Source organism: Schistocerca gregaria, chromosome 6 (genome assembly GCF_023897955.1).
Source record: "Schistocerca gregaria isolate iqSchGreg1 chromosome 6, iqSchGreg1.2, whole genome shotgun sequence".
NCBI lineage: Eukaryota > Metazoa > Arthropoda > Insecta > Orthoptera > Acrididae > Schistocerca > Schistocerca gregaria.
In genome coordinates, this window is record NC_064925.1 from 388160832 (window position 1) to 388185326 (window position 24495).

General features: G+C 41.4%; 1 protein-coding gene across 1 annotated transcript in view; it reads right to left on the bottom strand.

Annotated features, from left to right (window-relative positions):
- Positions 1–24495, bottom strand: part of LOC126278074 (UDP-GalNAc:beta-1,3-N-acetylgalactosaminyltransferase 2-like) — a 141906-nt gene that overhangs the window by 16131 nt on the left and 101280 nt on the right. Inside the window, exons 4-5 of the mRNA XM_049977904.1 lie at positions 18745–19079; positions 12046–12229 (exon numbers count right to left, since the gene is read on the bottom strand). Coding sequence (XP_049833861.1) covers positions 12046–12229; positions 18745–19079 — 519 coding nt within the window. The remainder of the gene's footprint in view (positions 1–12045; positions 12230–18744; positions 19080–24495) is intronic.

Consider the following 24495-nt stretch of genomic DNA (forward strand, 5'->3'; position numbering starts at 1 on the left):
CTGCTAACAGTATGGAGACTCAATAGCACATTGAAACTTTGAGGTAATTTTAAAGTAATGAGAAAATCACAAACTGAAGTGAAAAATTATCCCTACTGACCCCAGATGAACTCTTCTCAAATTAGGCCATGGTACTTTATTCGGTAATACTGACCTTGCAGAGGCATATTTTCAAGCTCCCTTCAATGCAGCATCACAAGCTTTCCTATTGCTCAATATGCTGTATGGCTCCTACCTTTACAATTGGTTACCTTTTGAAATCTCTTCACCCTGCCACATTCCAGCACTTCCCGAGGGAAGTGTGGTAGGACTGCTGTTGTTCCCTTCTCTACATACATAAATGATTTATGATCTGGCGGGCGGGAGGGGCAGCAATCTGTGATTGTTTTCTGATGATGCTGTGGCGTACAGTAAGGGGTCAAAGTAGAGTGATGTAGGAAGATACACAATGGATTAGACAAAATTTATAACTGGTGTGATAAATGGCAGCTCGCTCTAAAGATGTAAAAATGTAAGTTAATGCAGATGAGTAGGAAGAACAAGCCTGTACTGTTCAGATACAGTATTACTATATATCCTGCTTGACACAGTAAAGTCGTTTAAATAATTGTGTGTAATGTTGCAAAAAATCTGGTAGGGAAGGTGAATGGTCAACTATGGTTTACTGGGAGAATTATAGGAAAGAGTGGTTCACTTGTAAAGGAAACTGCATATAGGATGCTGGTTCAACGTATTACTGAGTACTGGTCCAGTGTTTGTGAACTGTAACAGGTCAGACTGATGGAAGATATTGAAGCAATTCAAGGCTGCTAGGTTTGTTACCAATAGTTTCAAACAACACACGTTAGGGAGATGCTTTGGGAATTCAAACGGAAATCCCAAGAGGGAAGGTGATGTTCTTTTTGAGAAATACTACTGAGGAAATTTAAAGAACTGGCATTTTAAGCTGACTGCCAAATGATTCTACAGCCACTAACATACATTGTGTGTAACGACTACGAAAATATGATGCAAGAAATTAGGGCTCATATGGAAACATTCAGACAGTTGTTTTTCCCTTGCTCTATTTGCAAGTGGAACAGGAGGCAAAATTACTAATAGGGGTAGAGAGTACCCCCCGCCAAGCACTGTATGGTGGCTTGCAGAGTATGTAAATGTAGATATAGACCAATTACTATGAAGTATTCTAAACTGTGTCACATAACTTGTTGAGGTTTTGGTTACAGGAGCAATTCCAGGGGATCCTCTCCACATCCTTAAACTCTTATTTCAGAGCAGACAGGAAAAGGAATAAACTGCAATGTGTGAAAGTGTTTCTTTATGCAACCATCCTTGACACATTTGGGAACTTCTTGGCCAATGGATCTGAGCAAACAGAAAATTATATTGGGGCCACCACCAGTGAAAACATGATGTCCAACACCGCACTTAATGCCTTCTGTGGTTTTCTAGCAAGGTAAAGGGAGACCACAATTGAGCACTACAGTCTGGTGGAGAAGCTTCATGGCTGCCTGCATCACACCCACATGGATGTGTTGCACCTGCCGCCGGTGTATGTCATCATCGCGGCCTATCTCTTTCAGGTGGGTATCTTCTGTGGGGACTCACAGTTTGACAAGCACAAACCTGGATTCACAGGACAATCTCCATCTCGGCCCATATACTTAGGCAACACAATAGAAATCAACTTCATGTCCAGAATCTTGTCAGCAGCCACCTGTTTCTACATCCCAGTGGATCATCCAGTCCTGAGGTGACATAAAATTCACATCAAGATTTGTCCTGCCCTGACCTTCCACAACATGTCTATGGAAATTGACCTGCAATCCTTCCTCATGGCAATTCCTTTGGGCCTTGCACTACCCACCATTTTCTTGATAAACAATCACTGCTTGGGAAGGGGATGTAGTGATAATACCCAGTGTCACTATGGAAAGTGAGAAGCTGGTACAACATTACTGTTGACTGCCCAAGGCACCAATACTTACAGTGTGCTTGTTATCAGAAGTCTCCTTTGATGAGACCACACCAGATTCCTGCATATAACAGTTATGTAATTAACAAAGTACACACTGACTGACATATTAGTTTGATAAATGGTGTTTATGTTTCACAATCTATGTGTGCTATTGGCAAAACTTTGAAACTGCATGAATTGATCTGAATTGGATTGCTTACTTTACGACAGCTTGTAATGCACTGTGAGTGATCTGTAATAGATCTCGAACTGCCTAATAAACTGGAGTTAGTATATTAGATCCACAGGCTGCTCACTTTCTACAAAATTAGTATATATATTTGTTTGGTAATGTAGATATTAGAAAAGGTAATGTAAGATAAACATCAGCTGCTTAACATAAATGAAGAAGAAGGCTTTTTGGCAGTAATTTCACTGTGTCAAACTTTTTCTGTGTGAGTATACACAGTTTGTACCACTTGAACAACAGTTAATTATTGATGTAGTCTCTAACACTACTTTTTTTAAAATTAAAGTCTACTTTGAATCGTTTTATGTTCCTCATGAGTCTCTTCTCCAAAAGATTGCATGTTGGCAGGTGAGTGAATGAGAGAGGGTGGGTGGGTGGATGAATCAGTCAATCAATCATAATGAATGGAAGTAAAAATGACAATAATGATGTATGGGGTTGGTTTCATGGTCCACAACCTGTGATTAGCCCCAATGCAGGTATTGTTCTAAATGATCTTACTTTCATTTGTTTAATTTAGATTCACCTTCAAACAATGGAAAATCCTGGATGGAATGTAACAATATTGTGAAAAGGAAAGTTGCCACTCATCATATAGTGGAGACACTGAGTCACAGATAGGCACAACAAAAAGAATTTCACAATTAAAGCATTCGGCAATTGGCCTTCGTCAACAACAGACATAAATACGCACGCACGGCTACACACATGCACGCGCGCGCGCACACGCGCGCACGCACGCACACACACACACACACACACACACACACACACACACACACACACACACACACACACACACCAGTGTGACTAAGCATCTCCGCTGTATAGTGTGTGGCAACATTCCTTCTCACAATACTGTTAGAGTCATCTTCATGTCACCAGCACCTCAGACCTGCAGGAATGGGAACCTGCTTCATGTAGCCTCAACTTACATTGAGCACATGAATGGACACAGAACTCTCCACTTTGGGAATACCCGGTACGTAGTTGCTAATCATGCCTTAATGCAACTGTGCCCTAATGAACAACTTAAGGGGTCTGAATGCTGCTGTACTATATTTACATCCTCCCATTCATTTACTAGTTCCCCTGAGCTATGAAGATGGGACCTTGACCTCCAGTTTATTCTTATATCCCAACATGGTGCTAAACTTAAGCTCTTAACATAGAACGCCCCCCTCTCACTGTTTGTTATTATTCATTTATTTAATCACTCAGTTATTCTTTTAATTGTATTTTACCTTTTTACTTCTGCTTTCTGTCCCTCTCTATTTGTCTTTTTTCCCATCCCAATTATTTTGCTTTTTGTTCTTAAAGCCACAGTTCATTTATTTATTCTTCCTCTTAATCCAGCTTTACTTCTCACTATATAGCCATCATCTGTAGACTGAAACTGAACACAGTTCTTACCGATGTACTATCTTCGACCTACTTTCTCTGATGCTACTCCTTCATGTTTTTTGCACTTTGTCATCACAACAGGTGAGCTGATGGTAAGTACAGGACAGCACTCCAGTATCATCTATATTACAAACAGACTAACCCAGCTGATGGTTCATGGTGCACAGTATCAATTTGAGGTTGCCTATCTAATGGCTTCCAGGTGCAACAAAAATTTAACTGTCAATATTTCGTATAATTATTGCACAGATTTAAAAATTTGAAGTGCTGTCATATTATGCACATTATGAGGTATAATCTTATGTTAAAGGTTTAATGTAGTAAGAAAAGTATTGCAGGTAGAAACTGTGTATATGTATTGGGGCAGTGTAGCTAACTACATGCAAATTACCCAGGCGATATTCATCCAGTTTTCGAGAATGAGAGAAGTTAGTGACTTCCAATAAAATTTATATACAATTTCAGATCTTTATAAATTTTTTATCATTGACATACTTCACAAAATGATGAAAGGAAAATATTTATTGCTTACTGCCTTTTTACTGTTCTTACAGTAAAACTTTTGCATCAGCCATGACACTTTAATTTGTCATCTCTTTCCTATTAACTCTATTTGCAACACACTTTGCAGACAGTATCCAAATGTACCATGATATCACTGTATGACATGTAGTTCAGGAGATATAATAGCATAAAGATCAAGAAATAGTGCAAATTGTTGTTGTTGCTATTCAGGTGTTCAGTTCAAAGTCTGATTTGATGCAATTCTCAGAGCTACTCTAATCTGTCCAAACCTCTTCATCTCTGAAAAACTACTGCATTTTACATCCTTCTGAATCTGCTTATGATATTCATCTCTTGGTCTCCTGCTATGTTTTTTACCCTCCACATTTCCTTCCAGTACTAAACTGGTGATCCCTTGATGTCTCATTTCATACTCTATCAACTGATCCCTTCTTCTAGTCAGGTAATCCCACAATTTCTTTCCTCCCCAATTGTATTCAGTTACATGATATACCTCTGCAGTCTTCAGCATTCTTCTGCAGCTTCATGTTTCAAAAACTTCTATTCTCTTCTTGTCTAAACTTTATTGTCCATGTTTCACATCCATACATGGCTACTTGCCATACAGTGCAGCCCTGCAATATCGTTATCTTTGTATACGTACTACCATGTGGTGAAACTTCTTGATGTGTGAGTGGTGCTTTAGATTATATGTACCCATACACATAAAAAAAGTTGCTTGTCACTGCCATCTTCTATGCAAGAGTCAAATTATATTTTGTACACTCCCACAGGCTCACAATGTCAGTTTTTGACAAAATAGCATGGAAATTAGACTTTTTTCTTTCAAGAAATGTGACACCAACCAATTGGCTTAGTAAGCTACAACTTACCAGATTCACCTCCAACAGTATTATGAAAAGGATAGCTGCTACTCATCTTATAGCAAAAATGGCGAGCCGCAGATAGGCACAACAAAAAGAATTCACAAATATAGATTTCAAGCAGTAAGGCCTTCATCAAAATTAGATCACACACACACACACACACACACACACACACACACACACAAATGCAACATGCACACACATCACTGCAATCTCTGGCAACTGAGGCCACACTGTGAACAGCAGTACCAGAGGTTGCGGTAAGGAGGAGGCTGGGGCAGAGAGGGGGAGGGATAGTAGGGTAGGGGTAGCGGTCAGTGACGTGCTGTTGGGCAGTGTACAGGGACGAGGTGAAAAGAAGGTAGGGCAGCTACATGCTGTCGAGAGGTTAGATGGAGGACAGTGGAGAGGTGGGGATAGTGGAAGAGGAGAAAAGTAAATGTAGTGCTGGTATGGGAACAGAGAAGGGGCTGGATAGAAGTGGGCAATGACTAACCTTCATTAGGCATTGTCCTCTCCCATCCACCCATGAAATGACCAAGCAGAGCTTGAGAGATACACTGAAAAATTAACTGACATGACGAGGACGAAACAACCAATGTTTTATCTTAACAAATTCACGAAAAAGCAAATGGTTTTCTGATGCAATAACAGAGAGTGCTTGAGACTGTTCAAAGGAAAATGATTGGAATTATGACAATGTAATTAAAATATCCACGGGTGTACTGCCGGTCTATAGTGTCCAACGGGCACAATATTTCGGCGATCAAACATGTCGCCATCATCAGGTGAACTGACGGACTGAGCTCCTGTGAACGTGCTGGCATGGAGATCCGTACGCTATGGCTGCTCAGGGGGAACTGGGTTCGGTCGCGGCGGCAGCCGATTTAAATACCCTCCACCCGCGGCGCGCTCCCTCCGCCGTCTGCGCCCCGCGCCACGGTAGCGCGGTGGAACAGATTGTGACGGCGTCTGAGATGACGTCGGTGTGATGGCTCTGTCCGCCGTGGTCGTCACAACTATGCGTTTGCTCGATTTACTCTTGATTAACCCAATCGCTGGTTCCCAAGCCTTGCTAAGATTATAGCCACAGTCACGGTTTATAAGGTCGTCATTGGTGCGAATTTCGATGGCCTCTCTAACAACGCTGTCCAAGTATCTCGACGTCTGTACCAGAATCCTCGTGCGGTCATACTCCATAGCATGATTTTCCGACAAACAATGTTCAGCGACCGCCGACGTGCTCGGATACATCAGTCGAGTGTGCCTCTGGTGTTCACGGCATCGATCCTCGACGGTACGCATTGTCTGACCAATAAACGACTTGCCACATTGACACGGAATCTGGTACACGCCGGCCTTCCTCAAACCGAGGTCATCTTTGGCGCTCCCCACCAGTGCACGAGTTTTATTCGGAGGACAAAACACAGTTCCGACCCGGTGTTTCTTCAGAATGCGGGCGATTTTCCCCGAGAGTGCGCCTGTGTATGGAATAAATGCAGTGCCTACCTCCTCCCTCGTGACTTCATCCATCTCAACAGGTTGTGGTGCAGTGGTTGGGCGGAGAGCACGTTGGATCTGCCACTCTGAGTACCCATTTTTTCGAAATACAGTTCTCAGATGTTCCAATTCCTGGGGTAGACTCTCTGTGTCAGAGATAGTGCGCGCCCTATGTACTAGAGTTGTAAGTACCCCCATTCCTCTGTGAAGGGTGGTGGCAGCTTTCTGCGTGCAAATACAGATCAGTGTGTGTTGTCTTTCGATACACACCATGACCTAGGGTGCCGTCAGCCCTTCTCCTGACCAAGACGTCAAGAAAAGGTAATTTACCCTCCGTTTCAGTCTCCATAGTGAATTTGATGTTGGGGTGTATGGAGTTTAGATGTGTAAGGAAGTCAAGGAGTTTATCCATACCATGTGGCCAGATGACGAACGTGTCGTCCACATAACGGAAAAAGCAAGTAGGTTTCCTTTCGGATGATGACAGGGCTTCCTCCTCGAAGTTCTCCATGTACAAATTCGCTACCACCGGTGAGAGTGGGCTACCCATGGCAACTCCTTCCGTTTGTTCGTAGTATTCTCCATTAAAAAGAAAATACGTGGAAGTCAAGACATGCCTAAAAAGTTCAGTGGTATTCTCGTCAAACCTCTGACCAATCAACTCTAGCGACTCTCGCAGGGGTACCCTCTTAAACAAGGAAACGACGTCAAAACTCACCGTGATATCTGACTCATCCAACCTGAAGCTATCAAGGCATTTAACAAAATCCACGGAATTACGGATGTGATGAGGGCATTTACCCACATAAGGACTTAGTATTCCCGTCAGGTATTTGGCCAACAAATATGTAGGTGCCCTGATGTTGCTGACAATGGGGCGTAATGGTACCCCCTCTTTGTGAACCTTCGGGAGTCCATATAGTCTAGGCGGTACCGGACCTTGGGGTAACAATTTCTTAGCGTCACCCTCCGGTAAATCTGCGTCCTTGAGAAGAACCCTCGTCTTGTTCTCCACCTTCTTTGTAGGGTGAACGCTGATCTTCCGGTAGGAATCGTCATTTAGCAGGCTCTGCATCTTATCAGTGTAGTCCTTATGGGAGACAACAACTGTAGCATTGCCTTTGTCAGCCGGTAAGACAACAATTTCAGAGCGTTCCCTCAGATCACGAATGGCCGCCCTCTCTTTACTGCTGATATTTGATTTCATCGGCTTGGATTTCGTCAACGCACGACAAGTTTCATGACGTATTTCCTCGGCTGATTCTAGCGGAAGTCGAGCAGCAACCTGTTTAACAGCACTAACAATTTCTGCGACCGGAGTGAACTTGGGAGTGGGAGCGAAGTTGAGACCTTTCTGCAAAACCGATAACGCATCATCACTCAACACCATGCCACTCAACTTGATGACAGTCTTGCACGGAACCTGCAGAGATGGTTTGTCAAGGAGATGTGAGAACTTAGCTGTTTGACGTCCGGTAGCCTTTTTATGGGCGGAATCAGCTGACACCCAGGTGACACCATCAATCCAATCCCAGGAAAAAGAAGTGAACTTAGTAGCCAGTTGCAAATGTAATTGGAGTAATTCCTGTGAGATAAACTCAAGGCTCCGGCGGGTGAATTGCACTCTCTCACGTACCAATGCGAGGCTGGCTCGTTTCTTGATTCTCTTAGCTGCTGCAGAATCGATGTCATGCATAACCTTAGCAAAATTTGGAACAACATTCTCGGAACGACATCTCTTTAGAAAGGCAAGAGTACTTAGCAAACGACATCTACGGTGGCGCAACTTTTCAACTTTCTTCATGCTGCGATACATCTCCTCCCCGTAAAGGTGTATGATGTGATTCTTGAGTTTCTCCCGGCGTATTTGATAATCAAAATATCCACGGGTGTACTGCCAGTCTATAGTGTCCAACGGGCACAATATTTCGGCGATCAAACATGTTGCCATCATCAGGTGAACTGACGGACTGAGCTCCTGTGAACGTGCCGGCACGGAGATCCGTATGCTATGGCTGCTCAGGGGGAACTGGGTTCGGTCGCGGCGGCGGCCGATTTAAATACCCTCCGCCCGCGGCGCGCTCCCTCCGCAGTCTGCGCCCCGCGCCACGGTAGCGCGGTGGAACAGATTGCGACGGCGTCTGAGATGACGTCGGTGTGATGGCTCTGTCCGCCGTGGTTGTCACAACTATGCGTTTGCTCGATTTACTCTTGATTAACCCAATCGCTGGTTCCCAAGCCTTGCTAAGATTTTAGCCACAGTAACGGTTTATAAGGTCATCATTGGTGCGAATTATGCAATATACCAGGGCATGACAATTAATTAGCAAATATTCATCTTCACTTTTCAACAATCTCCGATGCTGCAGTAGCTGTTAAAGAATTTGCAAGTTATCTGCTGCACCAAAGTTTGCTGCAACTTGCTGAGTCCTTGACAGTGTCACTATAGATTTTATAGTCCTAAGAGAAATTTCAAGAAATTCAGGTTGACACCACGTCTTCTTTCAAAATTATATATTTATTGCACAATACTGTAACAAAATCGGCTGACAGCAACTGTCGGAAAACTACACCACTCCTTATATATTTGTAACAATTACTGACTATGTCATCCATTATTGGAAATAGAAAATTATGGATTAAAATCAAAATCTTACTAGAGTGCACATACTGTCATCATTCAGTTATGCATTAACAAATTCCTCTCATACTGCAACATAAAGCTTTACATGGCTTTTAGCTTTTAATATTGAAATTAATAAAATATATTCCCTAACAATGTTTTTTTTTATAAAGTTGCTTATCTCATGATGATTATTAGTTGGAAAATGTTCCTAACATTTTTGTGAGTTTACTACACAAATACAAACAGCATGCCAATTTCAATCCTCACAAAAATTACCCTGCAGTTACAAAATGAGAACTGTTTAGGTTTTGTGTTCAAGTGTTGATTAGTAACAGTCAAACCAATGCAGAGACATACGTATGTTTGCTAAAGTCAGAATGAAATTAATGACAAAATATGAATCGGTATAATAAACTGAATTCTAAATGATCAGATACCTGGAATAAGGCTGTCACAAAATTGTTATAAGCCTGCAAGTGTGACGGTCTGACACCTTAGGTCAACACTTCAAGTCATCCTCATCCTAATGCTCATATATTGTTATGTTACATTGGTACATTCAGTTCGTTTGACAAAATTTGAGGAATCCTCCTGGCACACACATTTTATAGCCAGATCTGCAGTAATAATCTTGTCGAACACAGTTTTTGAAATGTCTGGAAAGAATGAGTGCAGTTCACTAATTGTGAAATGCCTGTCTTCTTGGATTTTTGTTTCAATCCTTGCTTGGAATCTATCAGTCACCAAGGAGGGTCAGCCAGACCAATCTCTGTCACGAACACACACACACACACACACACACACACACACACACACACACACACACAGAGAGAGAGAGAGAGAGAGAGAGAGAGAGAGAGAGAGAGAGAGAGAGGCATAACATGATCTCCTCACAATCAATCAACATTCAAAAGTGATTTCTTCTGTGAGAAACTCAGTGTGTAATCTTTCCTTATATAAAGAATGTGGATGGTTCCAGTCTATCTACTTTGTTGGTTGTGTTGAAATGAAATAATCATATGGCACTAATGGTCAGGAGACCCTGTCTGGGTTAGTTCGACCACCTAGTGCAATTTTTTGAATTTCACATAACTCCAACAACTTTTGTGACTATGATAATGATTAGATGAAACACAAATATCCAGTCTCCGAGGCAAGAAAATCCCTGACGCAACTGGAAATTGAACCAGGGCAGCAATGAGATGCAGATATGGTTGTGCTGAAATGTTATTTGCATATGCAAAAATGTAGTACACATCATGTCTATCTGACACAGTTACATGATGTGTTCATGGAGTTGCTATTGTAATGGCCAGCTTTATACAGACTGTCTTTAATATTCTAAAATTTAAAAGAAAACGGTCAACAAAAGTGACTGTAGATATGCTCAATTTTGGAGATAACAGAAAATGTCATCTAAGACTGAATGTCTTTCAGAATAATTTCACACCAGTTGTCAGGCTGCTTCTCAATGCTGGAGAGAAAGAGATCACATAGCCAGAGAATACAGGATTACTCAGTAATTATCAAGGACCACATTCCACAGAAAATATGTGATAAATATGCTCAACACCAGATTTTTTGTACATATAAGGAAGTAGTTTTATTTGACAAGGAAGGAAGCCCTTGCATGATTGTGTGCCAGATGAATAGCTCAATACTTGCTGCATATGACCACTTACTGTTAGTCAAAAGTAAGTTTAGTATCAGTCAAATCTGTTTTGCTAGGTATTTTACATTACTGAGTAAATTTTTAAGAAAGATCATAGATGTTACAACAGATCTGCACAAACTTTGATAAAGAAAGATTTTTCATGACATGATTACAGAAAAATTAATATAAAAAAGTGAACATAGGAAAAAGCTTGTAATTAGTTAGCAGCACATTAGAAGCACGTAAAAGTTGCAAGCTTCATAAACTTTAAGAGCCTCGCACTTCTTAATTACTTAAAAAGGGAGGAAAGGGAAACAGCAAGAGAGAGACTTTACATGCATTAACTATGAAAATTGTAACAGACTGAGGGCCATGCAAGACTTTTTTTAGAAAATATGAGACGGAAATTTTTGGTAGAATGTTAGAAACCATCCCCAGGTGTGAATGACATTAGGTGTTTCAATAGAATTTTTGGGCCAGTTTTGATTATATTAGAATTTGATTGCAACAAAGCTATAAAATGTAGCTGAGCATGAGTAATCTGCAATAAAGGTTGCCAATTATATTGTCATTCAAAATGAAATCAGGCTGGAAATCAGTTTAAGAGATTTGACCACCTACATGAAGACTGGAATACTTTTACAGAACCAAAGACTGTACTAAAAGCCGGAAGGTGACTATCAACAGCTGTCAAGTAATGTATAAAATGCATGTTTGACCATAAGCTGCTTTTATTTTAAACCCAAAGAAAACATATTAATACTAAGTATATACTTGGTATTAGTATGTTTGCTTCTAAAACCTTGTGTCATACATTGATATTCATGACATTATTATTTAAGTAATGACAAATGTAATGTTGTGGCTTAAACCATTTTAACCCTTAAGAAATGGTCCATGACTGAAATCGGTCAATATTTGGGTTCACAATAAAAGCAACTAATTGCCAAACATGTATTTTATACATACTGATCTGGGGTCTAGTGTGGATACAGCTAATTTTTTTCTATAAGCTAGGTGTTTCTATTTCTTGATGTCATTTTTAGCACTGTCAGTTGACCAAACTGAGTGCACTACAGCCATCTTGAAAAGTTAGTAATTGTGGGAGAATAGTGTGAAAGAAGGGAGATAAGAATTTAACATCATGCCAATACACAATTTTAACACCTTCCTACAAAAGAGACAGGAGTTTTGTTATATCATCAGGAACCTTTTATCTCCTCATCATCACTGGAAGATATATCATTAGAGAGAAATGATCACCATTTGAAGAAGGCAAGAAGCTTTAGTGGCAAATTTCGGTATGTGTCGGTGACTGGCACAAATGCAATGTCTCCAAATTCATGTTGTTCAGAGGCCAGCTGGTCCTGAAGGGTTTTCACTTTGTGGCTGTACTCCAGTCTACGCCTTGTAGCAGTCTTGATGTGCTGCTGGAGTCTAGAAACATCTACAACACGAAAGGAAAAGGGTTAGTAAAAATATTTAATAACTCTAGCTTAATTTTAGGTGACAAACAAAAGCAAAATAATAAGAAATATTACAGATTTTTGATTGAGGTATCACTGAAAAGAAAAAGCAACAGCAAGCACAAAATGATTACATTTTTCTAAGATCTGAAGACAAATATTTAAAAAAAGAGAGCATGGAGTACAGGTAACTTAGTTAAAATGTCACAAAAAATGAGCATTGAGAAATTAACATTCTTCTCTCTCAGAATGTGTTTCTTAAATTATTTTGTATTCTTTAAGAATGCATCTGGATAGATAAATAACTGAGGTAGTTAATGTGAAGAAAAGGTGGGAGGGAGTCACACACGTGTAATGGTGTACCACATAACATCAAAAATTTTACACTTTTATTTCTTTGTTTTGTCATAGGAAGCAAAAATTACTTTGTAAGAGCCCTGTACCCTTACATGCCATATTTCTTTACTATACCATTTATTTTCGTATTTTATTATTATTTATCCTTTAAAATGGAGTCTGGCTGCTTATCAATGGTAAGTATGTGGTTGCAGGTCAAATACTACACAGTTATTAATAGAACAAGAAAAGTATATCTCTGGCCATAGAGAAGCTGTGTTAGAGGTGTCAATGTTAGCAGTACCTCAGTGCAAGTTTCAGTGCTGTGAAGCCACGGGAAAATGTTTTTTAGCTTACAGACCTCCTGATTTGATAAATATTTCAATGGAGCATGAGAGATGTATATTACAAAATAAAGTCACGCAACCATGTCAGGAACACATGGGCAATATAGAATTTCAGATTGTAAGGGTTTAGTGGTATCTCATAGCACACAGCCTATTGAACTTTTTTTGAATCTTTATGAGGAACTGAATAGTAACCAAATGACATTCATGAACTGTCAGTGTTCTTGTATGTTTTCTTCTAAAAGTACTGTGTTGTACATTAATATTCATAACATTATCTATAGACTGTTGAAGTAGTGACAAATGTAATGTTATGGCTTACGCCATTTTAACCCTTATCCGTGAAGATTGGCCATGACTGAAACTAATCAATATTTGGGTTTACAATAAAAGCAGCTGATGGTCAAACATGCAACCTTCACTACCTAAGAAAGTATCACTTTATTTTGTTCTGGGTTAAGTAGAAAACAAACTGTAAGGAACACATCGAAATTAAATACAGAGCACAACAGGAAAGAATTTTGAAAACATTTTACGACTCTCAACAAATAACATAAAAAACCTCAAGTGTCATAGGCATGATGGAACATACATTTACTAACAGTTCAGGGGAATTGGAAAGTGGAATGAAGGATGTGTAGTGTCATAATTGTAAAGTGACTCACTCCAAAACACAGCAAAAGACTGCAATTATCATCAATGGAACACACAAATAACTAAGCACTAGCTATAACAAAAGATGTTACATTATCTTTTACAGTTCAGCACAAAAATGCTGTCAACTATATAAAAGGTCAAAACAGAAACTGGACTTGGTAATGGGCATATGGCCACAGCTCTTAACGTTTTCTCATTCACCTGAATGTAACTTCTTTAGTCCCCCCCCCCCCCCCCCCCAACTAAATAAATTCCAATAGCTTTGACAACCTTGTTGTATGGGAGTGAGAGCTGGGTGGATTCAGGTTACTTTATCAACAAGGTTGAGGTTACGGATATGAAAGTAGCTAGGATGATTGCAGGTACTAGTAGATGGGAACAATGGCAGGAGGGTGTCCACAATGAGGAAATCAAAGAAAAACTGACTAGCAGTCAGGGCGAACAGGCTTAGATGGTGGGGTCATGTTACACGCATGGGAGAAGCAAGGTTACCCAAGAGACTCATGGGTTCAGCAGTAGAGGGTAGGAGGAGTCGGGGCAGACCAAGGAGAAGGTACCTGGATTCGGTTAAGAATGATTTTGAAGTAATAGGTTTAACATCAGAAGAGGCACCAATGTTGGCACTGAATAGGGGAACATGGAGGATTTTTATAAGGGGGCTATGCTCCAGACTGAACGCTGAAAGGCATAATCAGTCTTAAATGATGATGATGATAATGATGATGATGATGATGAGCTTTGACTAAATCTGCAACTGCTAAATGAACTTTTAAGCATAGCAAAAGGGGGAGGGGTGTTACTAGTGGCAGTCACATATTCCATCACCTCACAGACTCCAATACATTAACACAATATACTCTGATGCACTAAAAGCAATTTCTATGGAAGTTGCACTGAAGGGGGTGGAGAGTGTAGGTGTGGCCTTCAATCTACAGATTGGTTTGATGCAGTTCTCTATGCTAGTCTATCCTGTGTAAGCCTCTTCATCTCTTGTGTAACTGCTGCAACCTACATCTGTTTATTTATTTACGCATTTATTTTACCTGGCAAGATTAGGGCCTTCAGACCCTCTCTTACACCTAACCAGGCATACTCAGATTGAACGAGTTACAGTTTCTACAGAACATTAAGGACATGTAACGTATTATGCAGTATTGATGTTAAAGAAAAAAATAGAGATTATAACAGTAGTACAATGATAACTATAACAATAAAAAAATAATTATAACAATCAAGAATAATAATGATAATAATAATAATAATAATAATAATAGTAATGACTATGTACATGAAAGTAAACATACTTTTCTTTTGTGAATGTCAGTCCTATTGTTAGTTGGGAATTTTCTCGTTATGTTCTTGCAGCTTGTGAGTTATTCTCATCAAGCAGTGACATAAGATGATAGAATGGGGTAAAAGAGATATATAAGAGGTAGATAGGTTAGAGGAAGAGAAATAGAATGGTAAAATTCGAAGCTGTGATGGAGAAGAGAAAGAAAGAGATGAGAGGGGCACAACAATGGTGGCTATACCGTCCCTAATATGTAAGTTTTGAGTTCCCTCTTGAATGCTGAGTAGTTCTGGATAAGACGCAGATCACAGGGGAGCGCGTTCCATAGTCGTATGGCTGGGATGGAGAATGACACGGAGAAAGATTTTGTGTTATGTAAAGGTACAGCCAAGATGCTAGACGTATCCGATCCGGTATTGCGATTGTGGAATGATGATAGGTGTTTAATGTGAGAAGATAAGTATTGGGGGCACCAGCGGCTAAGAAATCGATGAAGTAAGCACATCGTGTGGAGATCGCATGCCTTATGTGTGCGTATCCAACCTAGCTGGGAGTATGAAGGACTGATATGATCATACAACCGAATATTGCACACGTATCTAACGCAAGCATTCATCACTAGCTCGAGGCATCTAGAATTTTCACTATTTGTGCCATGTTGAACTACATCACAGTAGTAAAGAATAGGCAAGACTAGTATTTGGACTAATTTTTGTTTAACATGGGTTGGAAATATTTTTCTAAATTTTTGAATTGCATGTAGGGAGGAGAGCGATTTCCGCCAAGCTGTGACTGTTTGTTTTTCCCAATTCAGGTGTTCATCCAAGATTATTCCAAGGTCTTTTTCTGTTTTTGGTATGGTAGTTGAGTACCAGTGAGGAGTATTTGAGGGATTGTTTCGCGAAAGTACCGGTTGGTTAACTTTGGATGAGATATAAGTATGACCTGGGATTTCTTGGGGTTTAGTTTCAGACCTAGGTTCTGTGCCAATCGAGAAACAGAGCAAAGATCTGCGTTCATACTCGCTACTGCGTCAGCAATGTTTTTGGGGCTTTCACTTATGTACAGTTGGATGTCGTCGGCATATAGATGGTAGTTGCAGGAACGAATCACTGAAGAAATATCATTAATGTACAGTGAGAAGAGTAGTGGACCAAGGACGGAGCCTTGGAGAACTCCAGAGTGCACGTTTTTCCATGATGACTTTCCCGACCCACAAATGACTTGTTGACTTCTGTTTTTGAGCTAGCTGTCGAACCAGTGTATTGTGCTGTTTGAGAAATTCAGCTGTTTCATTTTAATTAGTAATATATCGAAGTCAACTGTGTCAAAAGCCTTGCTAAAGTCAAGCAGTGTTAGGATAGTAGCTTCACGTCTGTCCATAGCATGTTTAATGTCATCAGTTACTTTGATTAATGCAGTTGCTGTACTAAGGTGCTTTTGAAAGCCTGACTGATATTCGTCATGGATGTTATGAGTTTTGAGGTAATCCGTCAGCTGTTCATGGACGATGTATTCTAGGGCTTTAGATATTGCAGGTAGTATGCTCATCGGCCTGTAGTCACCTGGCAACTTAGGGTTGTCAGTCTTGGGTATAGGTTGAATTAAACTTTGCTTCCACTCAGTAGGATATGTACTACTGACAAGAGACAGGTTGAAGATGTCTGTGATAACTGGAATAATAGTGTCTACGACGTTCTTAATCATGCCAATGCTCACTCCATCATTTCCTACTGCCTCGGAAGAGATTCTCATAATTGCCTTGTGTACTGTGCCGGTAGTGACATGTTTTAGGAAAAACTTGTCTCTCAAGAGATTGATATCTTGGGGCTAGCAATTTGTTGCTGCGTGGCAGTTTACAGCTGTTGAGAAGAAATCGTTTAATTCTTCTGCAGACGCTTGATAAACAGCGTCAGATCTTCGCTTCCCTATACCGAGACTGCGCAGCTTTTCCCACAGTGCAGCAGGTTTTGATATGCCGCATACGACAGAGTCGGCATGTCTGATTTTGGCATTCCTCACGCTTTGCTTGGTTCTGTTTCGGAGTTTCCTATAAGCTTTCTTACGCCTCGGGAGTTGAGTTACACTTGAAGGCCCTATGTGCAGCATCGCGTTTATTCATTAACTGGCGTAATGCAGTGGTGAGCCACGGAGCGGGAGCTCTCTTTACCTTGACAGTGCGTTGAGGAGCATGATTATAATACAGTGCAATAATTTTGCGACATAATTGCCGAATTTTTCTGTCTAAAGTCGGTTTATTGCTTATATCATGCCAAGGGATGTCTGAGCAATCCTTTTGAAGAGCGTCATGGTTAACATTTTTTAAGTTTCTGTAGGTTACCAGGTGACATTTTTCTTTGGTAGTATGCATTGAGTAATTTAAGAATATCATGTCATGAGCAGAGAGTCCCGGAGCGGATGTCTGATTATTTTATCTGGTCTCTTTGTTGCTATTATATCTATGAGTGTGTGGCTGTGTGGCATGTGATGAGTTGGGTGCAGCGGTGTTGAACTCATATCATTGGAGTGGAACAGTCACCTTAGTTTTTCGGCAGAGGGAGATTTTAACTGTAAGTTGATGTTTGTGTCGCCCATAATGATTATGTGTTCATACTGTGTCACGAGTGAGGACAGGGCAGACTGAAAGGAGGACATGGCACCGACGTTTGGAGGTTTATAGATTACTCCAATTAGCAGTTTCTGATTTGATGTATTTATTTCGGAAAACAAGAACTCTGCTTCTCCTTCGCCCTTTGCATCCGATGTGCATAGCACAGTAGGTGTCAGATCAGAGCGAACATAGGCACCCACACCGCCCCTGCGTTGTTTTTCGCGATCTGCCCTTAGGAGAGAGTAATCAGTGATTCAGATAGTGTTGGAAGAAATGTTTGGTATCAACCAAGTTTCAGAGACGAGGATAATATGGAACAGCGATTGGCAGAACAGGTCACAGAACTCGTCGAAGTGAGCCGTTAGCGACTGCGCGTTCGCGTGGGCCACAAAGAGCCCGCCGTTGGAACTGGTCCGGCCCATTGTGGCCGCCTGTAGGACCGAGTGCACTCCGTTTACCTGCTGGCCGGAAGAGGGACAAAAGCTGGATTTCACAGGGGAAGACATATTTACAGGTGTGACCAAGGTCGTGACTGACTCAAGCATCTGTGGGCTAAAGGTGAAAAACACGCTGGAAGTATCGGAGAAGGGAGCAAAAAGAAAGATGGAAAGTGGCAGTAGTGGTTACGAAAAAGATAATAGTAGTAGTAGTGGTAGTGACGAGGATGAAAATAACAGATATAGAAAGGCGGTTGTAAGGAGATTCCTGTTAATGGAGAATGTTAATTCCCATTTGACTGACAATATGAATATACATGAGCACTTATGATATACAAATAAAGAAACAATATTTTTGTGAAACAATTGACTGATTTTAAATAGAGTACTTATGGTACTTATAGAAATAACAGAGCAATATGATGCCAGAAAGTGTTCTATCAAATGATCGCCTGTTTTAGTAAAGATGTGCCAAAATTGCCCCCAGTTCTATTCAGTAGCTCCTCATTCATTATTTGATCTACACATCTAGTCTTCAGCATTCTTCTACAGCATCACATTTCATAAGCTTCTATTCTCTTCTTCTCTGAGTTGCTCATTGCCCACAGTTTTCCTTTGTGTAACGCTACATGTGAGGAGTGTTCATAGTGGAAAAATTTATGAAAATATTAAAGAAGTCTGGTTCAGTTTCTGATCCATGTATATCGGTCTTTGACTGTCCACAGTGCAGAAGGTCATGCAGAACAGAATGTACAATAACAAATCACTAACCTACACAGAAACTTCAATGTCATGCTGAGATGCATACTGTACTTACCAGACACAGCATATTTCAGTGATATGGGTAAACAAGAACCATTCTGAGCAGGTTCCAACAAACGCAAAACTCCACCGTCAGCTCCCCAACTAAACTGTGGTGTTGGAGCAAGTGGAATTGCATTTAATTTAGCTGTGTCACTCTGTTCCTCTGTGTCTGTACGGATTTGGAAATTAACACGCACCTCATAGCTAGCATGAAGGAGAAGTGGAGTGTGCAAGCTCTGATTATGAATTAGATCCATTTCATGCGTTTCAACAGTTGCAGAAGTCAAACGCTGACCGCTAACAGCATCCGTAACAATTACTTTACAAAGTGTGGGGTGATTGTTTATCCTGCAACAAGAACAGAGTCAATTTAACAGACTTACTTTTATTGTTGTGAACTGCTTGAATAAACACATTTAACGTTTGTGAGGATAAAATCTTAAGATTTGGTGGAAAAATTTAAGGAACTGTATACAAACACTCCTGAAATCTAATTGAGTATATGCAGATCAATACAAACTGACCATCTACATACCTATGTCTAAACTTGGGATTTGGAATGAGATATTACATGTCAAGTTTGAATGGCATTTCAGTTTACCTAAAGAAGTTAAACAATGGAAAATCCAGGATGGAATGTGACAATATTACGAAAAGATAAGTTGCTACTCACCATATAGTGGCGATGCTGAGTCGCAGATAGGCACAACAAAAAGACTTTCACAATTAAAGCTTTCAGCCATTGGTCTTCATCAACAATACACACACACACACACACACACACACACACACACACACACACACACACACACACACAATTCACACATATTCAGTGTGGTTTCAGTTGCATGAGATTGCAGTTTATGTATGTGTGTGTGTGTGTGTGTGTGTGTCTGTAACTCAGAATCTTCACTATACAATTAAAGAAGTTAGTTGGGCAAACAATAGGCAAGGCATTAAAGAGCAGACTGAGAGTACCATAAGAGAGGGTAGTGTGTTGTGCACAATTTTCACAGCACCACTTCTGTAATGTCTCAATAAGTAGTTTACAGAACAGACCAGTAAATATTACGCAAGGTGCCAAATATCCCACATTATAATGTGGCCTATAATGTGGATGTAACGTACACTTCTACCTGAATCAGTATTAACAAATCTGTCACAAGACATGTGTGTATAAAAACTGCTACATGAATTCTGCATAAGTTCCTGTTAGGAATCTTCAGCTTCCCAATGAGTTAAACTATAACAAAACAAGTAATGACCTGTGCTTTTATTAAAATAGCCACAAGCTGCACATTTTAGTCTTTCCCCAATTTGGTGCTGCAATATTGCAAGCACTCACAGTGATATATGAAGGAAGAGGGTGTGTCAGCTGGCGGTTCTATGCAGACAATGAGAGAGCAGCAAAGATACGACATGTTACGAAACGTGAGACCAAGGAACACTGTCACATTCTCACAACAGTATCCACAACCTCTGAAACTGTAACATATTCATACAAAACTGGCTAATATTTTAACAACCGAGATTAGTAATTTAATTTAAGCAGTGCTATTAGGTTCCACCCTAATCACAACCTCATAATCAATAACACATTAAGATAAAACAGTCAAATATTTATGAAAACAGCAAAGAAGAGAATGGTTTTCATTTCAGTGCTAGAAATTCATCCTCTCTTTTCTCACCTTTATTTAGTTACTTGAAAGTGTCATCCCATTGGATACTGTGAGCTAACATTCCAAACATATTTGGGCTCATATGTGAAAAAATTTCTGGGCTCAAACTCATCTAGGGGTTGAACCGTATGTGTCACATTAAATGCCCTAAATTAGACATTTGTGACCCTTTAGTTAAATTGTCAGGCTGATGGCAAGTTTGCAAAATTGTATGAAACATACAAAGTTAATATAACATATAATAACAGTAACTAAATTAATGATCCATATATGATGTAGGCCACACAGTTGTGATTTGGTTAGAATGATGTTTATTCAGAAAGCAAACTAATAGCGGAAGTGGTCATTTTTAGACTTACTATTATTACACTCGAGCACATTTGACACAGTTCGATCATTCACAGTCTCATTGCGAAATACAAGTCCAATACTCTACCTCATTATCTATGCAAGAAGTTAGAATTCACACCAGGTGTGCGGCTGCTCACCACTCAGAGGCTAATTCACATGATACCACACAAAGCCAAATTTTCTAAGTTGTTTCATTCCCTAGCTATCTAAAGACCGACCATTCGCTTTTGCATCTCCACCAGCACTGTCCCTCTGCCGTGTTTCCTGCATACTGAACATCGTCGCCCAATTGACTAGCGCAGTTCTGTTCCGTGAAGCCATCCACCTGATGGGCTACAGCTTATTCTACATTATTTTATATTTTAAAATATTTAAATAATCAAAGCTGGCGCCATCAGTGACTGCCTCCTGCCACACTCGCAGCCCTTGGACTAAGAGTGCCTATGGCGGCCGATCACAGTAGAAGAGGTCGCTGCTTCTCTGCCACCCAGAGGTTCTTCCCCTGTCCCAGATGGCCTTACTCCAGCCGAGCAGTGCTGCCTGCCATGCGACGAGCTACTGAAGCTCCTGAATTTCCTCCTCCTTGCACAAGCACTAGCTCCCTCCCTCCTCCAAACCCAGACCATCTTACTTCCCAAAACGGCTGCACCAGCATCCCCCACTGACTTTCGCCCCATCACCATATGCTCGGTGCTGGCGAGGACCTTCCACAAGGTCCTGGCGTTGCGCCTGATGCGTCTGTGTGCTGTGGACGATCGTCAGTGGGCTTTCATCCCTCGATATGGGATGCTGGAAAACATGTTCATCCTTGACCAGGCCCTCGTCGATGCAGTCTGCTCCTGCCACTCTGTCTTTGTTGCATCTCATGACGTGTCCAAGGCGTTCAATTCGCTCGACCATGCTGCTCTATGCCCTGTGCTGAAAGCGCATGGTCTTCTGACCGAATCTGCCGACTACATCAAGAGCTGCTACGGGGGCAGTACAACAGTGATAGCGGGCAGCGGCGGCGTGCGCATGGCCGTGCAGCCATCAAGGGGTGTCTGTCAAGGGGACCCACTCTCTCCCCTCCTCTTTAATATGGCCTTGGACATGATGCTTAACACCTTGCCTTCTCACATAGGAGCCCAGATTTTAGGTCGCAAGATCAACGCTGCAGCCTTTGCTAATGATGCCCTGCTGTTTGCATCAACGTAGAGGGGCCTGCAGTCCTCACTGATGCAGCCACAGCAGTCCTCGCCCATCTGGGGCTGCATATCAATGCTTGGAAGTGTTTCACCCTCGCCTTAGTGGCCTCGGGCCGGGAGAAGAAGGTGAAAATGGACGACACGGTCACCTTCACAGCTGGCGATGCTACCCTTACGCATGGGTGGAACCTTCCCATACCTGGGGCTGCAGTTCTCCTCTTCCAGTCGGTGCTTGTTCCATACTCGCCACCATCTGCAGGAACAGCTGGACATAATCACCCGGGCTCCTCTGAAGCCGCAACAGTGCCTCTATGCCCTCGTCCTCGTGCTGCTGCCGGGCCTGTATCATGGGCTGGGCCTCAGCCGCACTCAGATTGGTGCCCTGAACACCATGGACACCGCAGTGCGCGCAGCTGTCAGAAGATGGTTCCGCCTCCCAGCAGACACCCCCTTGGGCTACTTCCAATCTCCTGTAGCGCATGGGTGCCTTGGCATTCCATCTGCACATTGGATGGACCCTGTTCTATGGTGGGGCTGCCTCCTGACACTGCAAAAGATGGGGCCAGTTGTGTACGACACGTACCGACGCGGGCCAGCACGGAGTACAATGCAAGGTTGCAGCACTCGAGCGGCATTTAATGTGGGAAGGCCATGTCCTCACGATGTCAGAGCAGGTTGGGGACATGTGGGCAGCTTGCCTGCACATCGCCTTCGGCGGTGTGGCCCTCTCGGAGTCTGCCACCATCCGGGCGCAGCACCAGTGGGTGACCGCCACTAGTCGTCTCCTATCTGGACGTGACTTCATCAACGCCATCTGCGCCCACATCAACGCCTTGCCCTCCAAGGCACGTCAAAGTCGCAGGCGCGCGGCTGACAAGCGATGCCGTTCAGGCTGCAGGGCCGTCGGGACTGCAAACCATGTCATCCAGGCTTGCGGACAAATGCACGGGTCCTGCGTGAAAAGTCACAACGCTGTCGTGAAGTACCTCGCATGTGGACTCTCTCAAAGGGACTTCGATGTCTCAGTGGAGCCTGGTCCCCAAAATCCGCACGTGACCTCTTGAAGCTGGACTTCAAGGTGTGGGAATTCGCCATCATTTCATTAAGGGTGCTGACATCGTGCTGCCCATCATACAAGATCTTCGAGCGTATGACGGCTCATTGCCCGATGCCCAGGGCTGGTGTTGGATAGAGCACTGGTTCTCTTCTACCCTGACTCCTGGGGTCTATCACAGGAGCAATAAGTTGTCTTTATTCCTTCTCTTCTTGTTTTTGTGTTTTGTTTTGTTATTTAATTTATGCTTATTTTCTATCTTTGTACATTGAGGTGTTACGCCATTGTAAGCCTTCACTCTGGTGGAGGTACGGCGTGGTATAGTACACCTGTTTACCTGTATCTCATGTATGTGTTATTCTTCGGAGTAAAGACAGCTTTGAATAAACACGGGTCAAGTGGAGACTACCCACTGTAACACAGACTGCTCTGTGCATCAGCCCTGGTTCTATGATACATGCTAACAGCGTCAATACTTAAAACAATTGGAATTTTCAAATATATGTTCATCTTGTAGGGCACATCTTTCTGAAAAGTCTGAAACATAAAACATATGTGTTCGAGGAAATGTAAGACATGTTATTTGGTCTTAAGTGTGCTAAAGTGCAGTGCCACGCCTCTTCATACAGCATTCTTTTAGCGTACGTCACTGTATTTCACTCTATGGAATTGAAACATGTATATTTTGTAATGGATGCTGTCAAACTATATTCAGGACAGTGGAAATTGAAATGTCCTGTGGTGCCTCTCCTGCTCCCAGACGGCCGATTTGACAGCCTGGCCTTCTTTAAAGAAAAATCTCGCAATTAATAGCAGATGGGATTATTTCTAATCGGGAGAACAACAACTCTTCAGAAAATTTGCACTCTTTATTGCCTATTAGCTAATAACTTGATGTTTTGTGTGACATAAAATTAAATATAGGATACATAAAACCAATAAAGACAAGAGACAAGCAAGAAAGTACGCATTTCTGTCTAATGTTGCTACAGCTTTACATGGTGTGCTTTCCTTATTGCGAAAGAATCTATTACCTCATCAAAGTTCATCATACGTTTTGCTTCATTAAAAATCGAAATGTCATTATCTAATACTGAATAAGCTGTTAATACAAATAATACCCAAGACTGGTGAGGCTTCTCAATCTGATTACATCTATTTTATCAATGTCGGCTTTTCTAATACTGCAACAATTTTGTAGCACACACTACATAAATGAGACTGTTTTGGCACAAATGGTCATTTTTATAACACGACAGAATATAATTCACGAAGTACCAATATCAAATGCCTATTATGCCTACAACAAGCAAACTGCATTATGTTAGGAATTAATTTCACATTTCATTCACAGGCACCAGTTTCTCAAGCATCAGATCGAAACGTAGTATTACGAAATTTTTACATAAATGTGGAATCATCTTTTTGTTCCATAATTTTTGTGATGTCCATGTTTTTTCTCCTTCCTCTTTCTAACAATCATCACAAATTCTGTA